The sequence below is a fragment of the Gymnogyps californianus genome, chromosome 15, assembly GCF_018139145.2.
Source record: "Gymnogyps californianus isolate 813 chromosome 15, ASM1813914v2, whole genome shotgun sequence".
NCBI classification, from domain to species: Eukaryota; Metazoa; Chordata; class Aves; order Accipitriformes; family Cathartidae; genus Gymnogyps; species Gymnogyps californianus.
This window is the reverse complement of record NC_059485.1, coordinates 8,793,250-8,805,904: the sequence shown is the minus strand read 5'-3', so window position 1 is coordinate 8,805,904 and position 12,655 is coordinate 8,793,250. Positions and strand designations below refer to the sequence as shown.

At 41.4% G+C, this 12,655-nt stretch overlaps 1 protein-coding gene across 1 annotated transcript in view; it reads left to right on the top strand.

Moving 5' to 3' along the window:
* The first annotated feature begins 5,040 nt into the window (after positions 1–5,040).
* Positions 5,041–12,655, top strand: part of OTOA (otoancorin) — a 35,682-nt gene continuing 28,067 nt past the window's right edge. Inside the window, exons 1-8 of the mRNA XM_050906129.1 lie at positions 5,041–5,119; positions 5,470–5,498; positions 5,590–5,620; positions 5,714–5,741; positions 6,664–6,751; positions 8,248–8,379; positions 9,815–10,050; positions 10,266–10,369. Coding sequence (XP_050762086.1) covers positions 5,041–5,119; positions 5,470–5,498; positions 5,590–5,620; positions 5,714–5,741; positions 6,664–6,751; positions 8,248–8,379; positions 9,815–10,050; positions 10,266–10,369 — 727 coding nt within the window. The remainder of the gene's footprint in view (positions 5,120–5,469; positions 5,499–5,589; positions 5,621–5,713; positions 5,742–6,663; positions 6,752–8,247; positions 8,380–9,814; positions 10,051–10,265; positions 10,370–12,655) is intronic.

Below are 12,655 nucleotides of genomic sequence, written 5' to 3'. Positions count from 1 at the left end.
TGTAACCATAGCCACGCTTGTCTGCAGCAATTGCTCTTTGTGTTGAGAATCAAGCTCTCAGTAGCAGCACAACCTTGTGTTTATTTGAACAGCATTTAAGTATTGTTTAAAGGGATAACAGTCCACAAAAAATGTATCACTTTTGGTTGGGTTTCCTTCATGTTTGTCTCAAAGCCTCATAAATCCTCATTGCTTTTGCATATGCCATTTTCCAGCTAAAGGGGTTATGGCAGAACTTGCCAAAACTGCACTTTAAACTGATGGGTTTAATAACAAACTTTCTAAGTAGGTTGTTCGCAAAAGTTTTCAGCTTAAAAAACTTGCAGGCAGTTTCTTGCAAATTTTGTGAGTCAAACTGCCTCTGAAGATCAGGCTATAGGGACCTGATTGTGGAGGTTTTGCTAGCTTGGGACATTTTTTTTTCTCCAGGAACACTAAATAAAAGCTATTTATTTTAACACATCTTTTTTAAAAACTCTGTTTAAAGTGGATAATTGCTGGCAGTTGGGATATAACCTTCCTTTAAAACAACAAGTGGCATCATAAGTAGTACAGAACTGGCAGGCATATGTCTTGCGTTGCTTGGGATGTAAGTGTTGTGACAGAGCAGAGAAACCTCAGCTTGTATATCAGCTGGTAAGTAAAGTAAGAACGGATTTATCTTTTGCTTTCAAAGTCTAAAAAAGTGTGCGTTGTGGTTTTGGGGTTTTTTTTAAATGATTGGTGTTCTTATGCCAGGTAGGATGCTTCAGCATGTCTTTTTAGGTTTACCTTGGACTTCCTTTGCCTGATGGTTAGTGATTTCTCTGGCTAATTTAATCGCCTTTTATTCTCAGTATTCTTTGTGAAATAGTAAGTATTCTGTGGTATGGGGCGAGAGGGTTGACTGGTGGGTTTTTTCAACAGTAATTCAGGTGCAGTATTCTTGTTTCAGCATGTGCTCTTGAATTTTGGCCCAGATTACAATCAGATTTGTCTGTTGGAAAAAAGAGCTATGTATGCTCTGGAGTGAATCCATTCGTTTTTGTTTTGTTACCTTCATTTGTACTTGTCTAGTAGTGGGAAAATATGTTTCTTAATGTGTAATGAATTTAGCTTCATGTAGCAAGTATGTATTAAGACAAACTTCTTCAAAGGTACTTAAGTGTTTTAATTCCACAGGTTAAAAAACACACAAGAGACTATGCATTTTATGTCTCATATCTTTTAGTCCTGTCACTTAGGACTTTGGTTTGTGATAGCTTTGAGAGGTTTTGGGACAGAAGGTGCAACGTAAATAATACGGGGTTTTTTTCTTATGATTTGTATTTTGTTCCCTCTATTTAAACAAGTATTCTTACACTTGAGATGGGGAATTAAAACACTTCCTAAAACGTGAGCAGTAACAGGGAAAAGCTATGAACAGAATAAGCTTAAATTCTAAGGGACTGTGTTCAACGGGGTCAAAAACCTGCTTAGTCCTGTTGAACGTATAGATTAGCCCTGAGGGACTGTACCTACACTCATACTTCTAAAATCAGAGTTCTTGCGAAGGAAGGGGCGCAGCGTGGCTGATTGTGTCAGGGAAGGGACTTCTTTCTCTTTTCAGACCTTTAGGGTGCATTTGTGTGCAGTTAATGTCTGCTCACGCAGCCCCATGCAAAGAAACTTGAGTCCAGTAGTTGATTAAATTGCCTTAAATACTTTAAGATGTCATTCAAGGGGACAAGTGTTTATTGCGAGTCCAATGTCCAAATTCATTACTCCCGGGCTTGGGGAACCTGCCTCGTCCCTCCGGTATCCCTGTCCTGCCGTGGGTGATGGTGTGCAAGTTGCACCTCGGTGTTCTCACTAATGTGCAGTGTTTTGCCCTGGAGAGTAACTAAACTATCTGTTCTGTCAAGGTGGCACTGGATGTATTGCATCGCAGGAAAAAGATGCTCTGCAAGGGCACGATTTAGTCGGAAACTTTCAACACAAAGTTGGAACAGCTTCGTCCCACAGAAACCCTTTTGCTGGGTGATCCCAGGTACAGTCAGTTCGTATTCTGCTCTGAGGAGCCCAGGGCCACTTGCCCCTGCTCGGGTGGGGAGGCGGGGGGAGCAGGGCGCTGGGCAGCACCAGCCTGGCCCTGTGTGTTTCCCCCATGCAACTCGTTGAGCTCTCCCCTTCCTCTCGGGAGGGGAAGCATCCTCTTCTGCCTGCTGTGGGAGTCCCTCACCCTCTGAGCCCCCCAGTAGAGGAGACTTTTCCCTTCCCCTCTGGCTGAAGGCTGGGTGCTGCTGGGCAGACACCTGCGGCTGCGAGGCGGTGCTGGCCCCAGTCCCTGCCCCCTGCTCTCGGGGTCCCTGGCTGGAGCCGCCCAGCTCATTGCACTGCGAGTGCAGGGACGGAGGCGCACACAGCAGAGGCAGGTAAAGTGCCGTGGGGTCCTGGCTCTCCCCAAGAACCCACCGTCTCTTTCTTCTCTTCTGCCCTCCCCTTACTTCCCGCTCTCCCTTTCCAGCCTGAACCCCTTGAGGGTTCCCTCACTGCATGCAGGGCTTTTTTTCAGAGGTGCCGAGAGCCTGCCTGCAAGGGCGAGGATGGGCACTGGCAGTGCAAGCATGAGGTTAGCTTTCTGGTTATCAAGCTTCAGATAAGGCAGCGGCTGCATCAGAGTAAGTGATAAAATGGCTAGGATTTCTTTACATGGAAGAGCGGCTGTTTAGGGAGCAAGAGGAGAAGGCAATCTGGGAGCTCCTCATTACTGGAGAGTCCTGCAAGGGTGACATCTCGGAGATCTGATCGCAGCATATGCTGCCGTGGTGCAAGGAACAATCTCTGGGGAAATGCTGGATGGGATCTGCAAGAGATCCCCACAGGGTGATTTGGGATTGTCTAAAAGCTGCAGTGAACTTCTACGAACAGACTAGTTTCACTGACAAAAGGAACTATTTCATCCCGCAGATTGTCTTATCAAGCAGGGCTATTTCACAGCAGACTTTTTCTGCACCTGCTAGTTGTCCACTGGAGTTAGTCGGGATAAAAAAGCACTTTCCTTAGCATTTAATCTCCTTATATATTAATTTATTAGCATGCTGTAATTAAAATACACTCCCTGATCAAAGTGAATGAGTTGGAATAAACAAATCAGGATTGACATTGGTAGCATGATTTGAACTATGCAGAGTAATCAAACCTTACTGCAAAATTAATAGGACAAAGGCAGAAACAAACACAAGAAAGTTCATTGTCTAGGAAACCAGATATGTCTGAATGAGACACATGTACTGTGGTGCTCCCAAAAGAATAGCTGAAAAGGGTTTCAGTGTGTGCAAGAACAGGACAGAGGCAACAGCTTCTTAAAGTCTAATGTTTAAATTTTTCATCATCTGTCAGTTTGAGTCGCTCCTGTTACAAGACTGGAGTTAAATATTTGCGATAGACTGAAGTATTGCTAGAGGCTGTTGAAAGACGTTTTCATAGAAGAGTACCTTGCTGATAAGTGAGATTAAACAGTCTGAAAAAGGTGTTCGTATTTATCAAATGTTCAGATCTGTAACTCAAGCCATGGCAGAGAACTTTAAAAAAAAAAAAAGAGAGAATGGATCCAAATTCAGTAACAAAAAGAAATGCAGAAATTAAGTGTGGCTGCAGATAAACCCTTGAAATGAAGGAAAGGGAGAGAAAACCTAACAAAGTCATCTCAGGGTCAGAGCGAAGTTGGCCAAGAGGGCCCTCCGTGTCATTTGTTAAAATCAGGGATTAATCCCAGTGTAGGAAGCTGCAATCTGTAGAGCAGGGCATCATCTAGTATCTCAGATTAATTAATTGTTTTACCTGTGGGGATGGTGAATCTCACGGCTGGGCAGAGAGCCAGGCTGAGGGTGCAGAGGCAGAAAATCCTCTCTGCAGTAAACTTGGTGCAATGTGAATTAAAGCAGCTCGTGGTCCTCAGCACTGCGGAGGGGACATGGCTGCAGAAACACCTGTGTGAGCGAGACCTGCTCAGTCTCTGCTTCCTTTCCATCCCATTGCATTATTGCAGTGTGTATCCTTGTCCTTCAGGAACTAGACCGAAAGCAACAAATCCATTTCATATAGGACAACTGTGAGACTGTCAGTCTTTTCTGATGAGAATCAGTGACACTCTGGTGAAAAGCTCCGGGTAGCCCATTACTGCCCTTCCAGGTAATTTATCTTTCAGTGATCTTTATGCCGCATAGCACAGGGCAGCAGGGATAGCAAGAGCTATTAAAACACATATTTCCATAGAAACTATGTCCTAGCTGATGGTGAAAAATTGATGGTAGACTTCTTATGAGTACAAAGACTAGAGCTTTGATCCGTCTAAATGAAGTGGCATGGTCTTGAACTCCGTTTCCCAAATGTGTCGCTTTCCCTCTGCTTCAGAATGGCATAAGGACATTTTCCTCCTTTTTGCAGAGCGATAGCAGCAGGGGAGGGGAGCACTCCTTCACCCTCCCTGCCTGGAGCACCCTGCACTGACATGGGGCAAGCAAGAGGGTGAGGCACTCCCACCATTTGAGTTCAGAGATCTGCAACTGGAGGGTCCCAGACCTGGTCTGCGGTAATCCTGCAGGCAACTTAATGAGCTAGAAAAAGCTTAGGGTTTGTTTGGAGCTTCTTTACTATTTCCTTTTTCGCTCCCTCTATTTCTTTTCTATTTTATCTGAGTTTAAAAGGATTTCTTTTTTTGCTTTAACAAAACTGCATTTAAATCATATTTAGGTGGAATGTGGCTTAGTAAATAAATGGTGCTACTAGGAAGAAAATTAAAAGAGCTACTCTGTAAAAGGGAAATAAATCTGGCTGCACATGCACACTTGGCGGACTTGTATTTGCATAAAATATATCTCAATCCTGGAAAAAGATCTAAATTAAAAACTTGGGAGCAAGCACTTTTAGATGATTCTGATCTCTATTTGTACTCCATAGCTTAGGCTGTCTCTCATTTATAGCTGTGAAAGTTTTGGGTGAATATTGCCTTTTGACTCTGTTCTTTTTGTTTTCCTTTTCAACCCAAATATCTTCTGATTCTAATAGACACTAGAAGAAATGTCCAGACTTTTGAAGATATGTTTCTTATTGATATCAATGAATCATGCTGAAATTACACACAGTCAGAACTCTGAAGGTAAGACCAGAACTCCTGTATGAGGGATGTATTTTGTGTGGATGGAAAAAGCTATGTGTAGTAAAATAGATGCAGTACTGTTTAGTAACTAGGACCATATTCTCTGCTCTCTTGACTTCATGGAGCTATGCCAGCAAAGAATTTAACCAAGATTGCTTATGACTTAATAGCCTTTTATTTTTACTGTTTTTCTCTAAATACATTTAATCAAAACTGCATTAAATGCTTATAAATAAATTATATGTGTATATATAGTTTCGATCACTGCATACAATACATGTGTTTTTGTATAACACAGTTGAATGGTAAAACATTAAATCAACTTTTAGTAACAGGATAATCTTTTACAGATTTGCCTCCATTATTACACAAAGCTGTGGTTAGTATTTTTATTTGATCTCTCTACTAACATTTCATATTATAATCTAAAAATAATAATTTCTTACATGTATTTATAATTTTTTCCTTAGGAGGAAGTAATAACTGGGAAATATCTGAATGGTAATGTACAAAATTGTTCCCACTTATGCTTCTAAAAGGAATTAAAACTCAATATCTCACCATAACTTTTTATGTTCCATTTTTCATGTGCAGCCCTCCTTGATATACTTCATTTTCAAAGGTAATGTATTACTCTCACCATCTTGATTTTTTGGTATTATCTTGCACTTCAGATATGATCTGTTTCATTTCCACAGAAACTGGAACATTATGGATAGAATGAAATTGGCACATATGATTACTTTGATTTAGATCTTCTGTGAGTATTTCCTCTTAACAAGGAAAAAGCGGTTTTTCACAATAAAGCAAAAAACATGCAGAGAATGAGGCTGAGAATAAATACCTGCTACAGTTTTCAAAAGTTTTGATAATTAACTTTGTTTGTATGTTTCAGAATGGCTTCTTAAGGAAATTAGGTGCAGTTCCAGCTTTCTGTCCATCTCCCTCTTTCAGTCCAGCTCCATCCCCCATCCATCCCACTTCTTCCAGTTCCTGGTGACTTATGCATTATTTGCTAATTTTGTCTAAATTTGAAAGAGCAGTATAAGCCTCAAAGGCAATTCCACTCCTACACATTTTGAGAAAATCAATGGCTGTGTAAAGAAGACACACTGAAATAAATGACTCTGCTGAGGGAAAGGCAGCAGACATTAGTCACTGTACTTTCTTTCTACACGCAGATCAGAACAGGCATAGTGGGGTGCCGGGAAGCACACCTATAGCTCCGGACTAGCCACAGCACAGCTTGTCTCATGCCTGGAGATGGTACTAATGGCAAGTTGGAAAATTGAGATTATTGTGGGTGGTTGTGGAGTTAGATGAAAAAACCCATAACTAATTCATTCCATTCCTCATTGAACCGTGTGTTTTCATTGCATTAAATAGGTCGGCTATTAGTCTGGTGAGGCCAGAAAGCTGAATACTTGTGTCATTGTGGTGTTACTAGCAGTGTTTGTTTTTCTTATTCTTGTTTTGTCTTGTAATCTGCTCTTTTACATGTTATATTATTTTACTGACATTTTTGGTCCTGTTTTCTGTTACAGTTCCAATGTCTGGACAGCAGATATGCTTACAAAAGTCATGGCATATTTTCATGCCCAGGAAGTTATGTTTACTCTTAGCAGCCTACAGGTTTGTGCCATTTAAAATGCATGAAAATCTTTATTTAAAAAGGAGTTAAAAAAGCAACCTACCTCTGTAGCCAAAACTAGGTTGTCAGTAATAGAGATAACTAACAGATCTACAGTGTAGCAGATAAGTAGGAAATAGGAATCGGTTTTTTGATTGTCTTTTTCCCCTAAGATTGCAGGAGTATGCAAGGCAGAAATAATAATAAAGAAGATCTTTTTGCTTTTCCTCTAATGGAAAGCAGAAATTAGGAGTTTTCAGGCTCAGCGATTGTTTCTGAATTGAGTGTATACACATGCTGTTTCTCCACAAAATGGCAGGTTTCTCCCGTATTTTGACTGTGGCTGTAGTTTGCACTGCTTCTGATGGAATGAGAGGCTCCAGAGCATCCTACAAAACACATCCACCTTTTAAAGCTCCTCTGAACTCTGTTTTTGTAAATTATCAATGTGGAAGTGATATAGGAAAAAGTCGTCGTTCTTTATTCCTGGTCATTACGATTAGTTATGAGCTGGTTTAAGTGGAGCTGTAGCCTGCTAGTCAAAACCTGCCCCCCTCCCTCCTCCCTACACGCACACACACTCTGAAAAAGGAGAGTGTCAATTGTGCCATCTCTGAGCCTCAGGCATTCCCAAAAGCCCATGGCCATGTAGCTCCATGCCGCTTGAACCTTTTCCCAAGCTCCGTTTCACTGTCACAGCTCATCCAAACCTACATGAGACTAACACTGCCTTTTCCCATTTGATTAGATTTATTAACAGTTTAAGGCTGTAAGCAGGCCTGCACCCCCTAGACAACAAGGACCTAACTATGTTAATATTGGTTGGTGGCAATGCAAGCTAAGCAAAGACAACAAAGAACAGTTTCAACTCAAATTCCAAACCAATTCTGAAATAATTCTGTCAGGAATTAGAAGGGATTTTACTCCAGTCTGGTGCTAATGAGCCTTACAGTGCTTTCTGTTCCAATGTTATAATTCCCTGTAGATTTTCAAAACAGGCATGAGATTGTTAACTGGTAATGCAGTTTGATGTGAGAGAGAATATTTCTGCCTTATGACCTGGTACAGGCTTTTCCTCCCATCTAATTGCACATTTCTTTCCTTTTTTAAAGTAATAATAATATGCACATGGTACCTGATTTTTTGGAGCTCTTTAAAAGTTTCATTTTCACAGCTCTGGTGTGTGAAGCAGAAAAGTATTATTACTCTAGCTTTATGAAGTGAGAAACTGAGGCATTTTTGTTAAATGGCTCACTGGAGAGGACTCGCTCATGAAGCCAAGAATAGGATTTAAAAATTACTGTCTTTCAGAATTACATTTAGATTATTTTTGTTTACAGTTTGTGTTGAGTATTGTTATTCTAGTTGTTGACAACACAGACAATACAGGAGCTAAGCACTTATCTCTCCTTAAGCAGAGATTTTCAGGGAGTAAATGATGCCTCCAGTACAATAGTATGAGTTTCATGTATATTACGCATATTTTTCTATACTTCAGATGTCCATAAGAAGTTACCTGAAGAACCTTTTATACCAGCCTAGGCAACTACTATCCGAATTTCAACAGCTTGATCAGCAGCAGTTCCAAACTGCAATGAAGTATCTCTTCAACAGCAGAAAAGACCATCTTGTAAGTCACTTTGCACTTGTGAAAAAGAAAAACTGCTGTCAATAGTTTAGATAAATGGGAAAAGGCCAGACTGGGGGTCTCACAGTGCATGCCATGCAGTTACTTAGCTGGCTTGGGTTAGATTCCAGGAGCCCCCCTCCGTAGGTTGGACTTATTTCATTTAATTCTTGTTGTCTAAAAGTTTGGTGCCAAGTCCAAGTCAGTCATGTGGATTTTCTCTGTAATCAGTGGAGAGAAACACATCTCCAGAGCCTGATTTACCTTCCTATGCAAGTATCTAAGGTAGGTAGGACCAGATGTTCTCAGGGAGTATCTGCTTTTCTTCAGTGGCTAGAAAAAGAGCCAAGATGACTAAAGAAGGTGAAATTAGTTATCTTGTTAATTAGTTATGGGAGCGTGCAAGCAAATTGTTAGGCAATTTGGAGGGGAGGCAGCATAACAGCATTTACTTGCCTTTGTGGTATGTTCCCTGTGTGACGCATCTTAAAAGTCTCGCTCAAAGTCAATGAGTGCCACCCAGGGAGGATCGCCCCTGCAGAGAGGATCTCCACTGCAGGAGTGGGATCATAGCCTGATGTATGAGAGCACTTGGAATCTTCCCTGCCGGGAAGAGAGGGCCTCCAGCGTGGGTATCGCTGAGCGGGTGGAGATTAATCTGGGAGAAAGGGAGAGCATTTCCCCAGATGCATGAGGTGACTGCCCAGAACAAACAGTGTGTAATCCACTATTCAAACAATGGTGGTGGAACTCCTGTTGCCAAAGCACACAGGGTAGGTGTGCAGCATGCACTGGGAGCCAGAGCAGTCGAGCATAAGCCCTTTCAATAAACTGTAAATTTCGTCTTCTCAAACGGCATACCCAGTTCTTCCAGGACTGATAATACTGCATGAACAAATCACCAGGCCCGGGACTATCAGCTCTGAACAGGCTGTCCTAGACACGTTGACTTGTGAGATGGAGCAACCTAATAATCCATCCCCAACCAGGGTCACTTTATTCCCTGGGCTTGGTCCTTTGATGTTGCCCCATCTTCTGGAGGGGATGTTTGTAGTAACGGCTGCAAGAAATACTGCATGGGAAAGGGTCTGTTCTAGAGATGTCTACATATAAAATTATGTATGAAATAATACTAATTCAATTCTGATATCCTTTCATTTTCCAAGTAACTAATTCTTTCATGAGAGCACACACTATAACTTCAGCCATTTGGATTATTTTTCTGTTTTTCATTTTGATTTTGTCAAAAGATTCAAGCTGGTCTCTGGCCAATGCCAGAAAGGAATTATCTGAAGTAATGCAACCAGACAGTATTTTGCAGCTATTTTTTATGAGAACAGCACCATATTTTTTGTAGAGTGCTTTCTGTCAGGTCTCAAAATGAACAATATACTGAATTAATCAGAGAGACATTCTTTTAACCCTTTGTTGCTTGCAGGAAGTGGGAAATATTATTCTTGATTGGGACAAGACTAGAGAGAGAATTTTTCAAAGCCCAGGAGTAAACAGGACCTTGTTCCTTATAACACTGGATAAATGCTTTCTGGCTTTGAGTGCTTTGGACTGTGTGGATATCCTGAGCCAGGTTTTGCGTGTGTCAGCAGTGAACTATCTCCAACCTGATGTCGTTGGGAGCCTACCAAACATTCTGCTGGAGGATGCTTTCAGAAACTTGTAAGCCATTTATTTTCCAGACACAATTAATACTATGTAGTATTTGCTGACTATATATACTTTTAAAAAGAGGTTATTATATGGTCTCAGTCTATGTTCCAGATATAGCTCTCTACTTATGTGTTGCTGTTTCTAAAACATTTGTCCGTGTGTGTCATTTAAAAAAAATAAATAGTTAACTCGTTAGTGAACTAACATGCCCTTGTATCACTTAGATCAACAGTATTCAAGGACCTCTATGACAAAACCTCAGCAAATACACAGAGCGCTCTGTATGGCTGGATGAAGCAGATTCTACAAAAATCCTGTAACATGAGTGGTATGTTATGTACAATGTATTTTCTTCTTGCTTACCGTAAGAGAAAAACAGTCAGCAAAAGGCCTATCCATTGTATTGAATTGTTTCCCAACTTTAACACAGGTCTGTTTAAGAGTAGCTGTCTTGAATACCTTTGCTCCAAAATACAGTAAACGTAATATATTTGTTATTCACAGCAAATAGTTCTCCAGAGATACTTGCTCTTCATCTCTTCTGCGCAGAGCTATACACAAAGTCTCTGTACTCAAGTCCTTTTTCTAAGACTTAAATAGGATACCGTTGTCAGGTACTCTGCACAGGCATGTTGTTCACTTCTGAACTCCTATTCAGACTAGAAAAATAGGTCTGTCTCAGAATACATTAGCCAATGCACTGTTTAAAAATACAAAAGAAATGCAGGATGTTGTGAAAGTTCTACTGCACATGGCACTGACTCGTTCAGAAAAGGGACAAGATAAAAACAAAGTTAATTAATTCTGATTTTATGCATTTTACCACATCTGTTTGCTTTGTTAATGTGTCTTAAACAGATGTGCCACAGCTGGGACAGTGCAGGACAGGCTCCACGAGGGGGCTGTAAAGTGGCAGCGGCACTGACGCATCAGAACCAGGGCTTGGGTTTCACTGAACATCCCAGCAGTGCTGTCGTGGGAGCATTTTAGACTTTTAGATGTGTATGTTCTTCGTCTTTCCCTGGAAATCAAAGGCAAAATGCCCACTTGCCTCAGTGGAGCTAAATTTGGCTCCTGGGACTTCTGCCGTTTCAAAATGTGAGAGTAACCCATTAAGTCATAGAGAAGAAGTTCATGACGCTGCTATAAGGTGGTATTAGTGCCAGTGCATTACTGGGGAAGCAAAAATGCAGAACTTGCCTGATGATACTCGGCAGTCCTGGGAAAATCGACAGCATCAGACATCTTGAGTTGTGTCTGAAACATTAGTGAACCCTCAGTTTGTAAAAGATCACCCAGCTCAGGAGGGACTGAGAATTACCGTGCCTCTCTTACCTCCTGGTTGCTGCTTCAAATGCAAAGCAGTGCAGATACGGTGAATCCACTCCTGAAGGCAGCGGGGGTGGTCTGATTACCAGCTAGTTCTGGTAGTACGAGCTGCAGAACCCATCAGCCCTGAGCAGGCGCAGTTGGACTGCTACCAACATCCAGGTTGGCAAGTCTAAAGCTCACTCAAGTATAGCTGCACACCACGGGTCACAGCACAGAGTGCAGGACAACAGAAGAGTCCTACAATAGTCTGATTTATTCACTTCAGCTTTGTATGCGGGTAGCACTGGGACCACCTGGGAAAGGGATCAGCCCTCTGCAGAAGCAGCATCTTCTTCACTGAAGCTCAGCAGAAAAGAAACTTGAAAGAAGCTTCATATTTGTGGTGCTTACAGGGCCACCTTCCAAGCATTTTGCTGGTTTTGGTGACAGAGAGCTCATCACCGTGTCTCTGTTGTGCCTGCAGAAGTGCAGAGGGCTTTTCCATCATACTGCTTCTCCCTGCTGTGTCAGGCAGCCCTTGCAGCTGGATCACTGGGTGAGCAGAAGACATGTGGCCTCTATGTCTTAGAGTCAAACCTTTCAAGAAATTTCTTTGTCACTCAGGCAATTATCACGTTTCATATATTAAAAACACTGAGGTGTTCAGAGATGAAGCATGCTGGTAGCCCTTGCAAAAACAGGAGGCTGTAACTTTTGGATTTTGTACCTTATTTAAAAATAACAAAACAGTTTTTGGGGATCATGGCTACCATGTTTGGTAACTGCAAGTCTGTTCTGCTAAAGGCCACAGTCAACATCATTAAATTGTGCTAGTTTTTGTTTAACTCTTCCATCATATCTTTCAACTCTCTTAATATTCCTGGTAATGGGAGGTAATATCACTTAAAAAAATGGAGGCCTGGCAGGTCTGCTGGGAGTGTCGTCTTGTCTCAGTTAAGGAGCTTAGATCTCTGTTTTCAAAAAAACCACTTACTAAATGGGGTTCTTCAGCTTCTGATATTTATAGGCTGGTTTTTTTCAGATACTGAAATCTCTTCAAAGTGCACTGATGATTTTATTTTAACAGAGTTGTGAGTATCAGCACTGCTAAGGAATATGTTCAGAGGTATCACACGTTGAGCCATCCAAATTACGACACCTTGGAGAAAACACTGTCTTTGTGGCTCGGAGTACCCACCTAGTCCATAAATACTTTTTTCTCAGGGATATTTGGATCTTGATTTCATTTTCAATCCTTGGGAGAATGTTACTAAATGAATGACATTTTTTAACTGTTATGCAG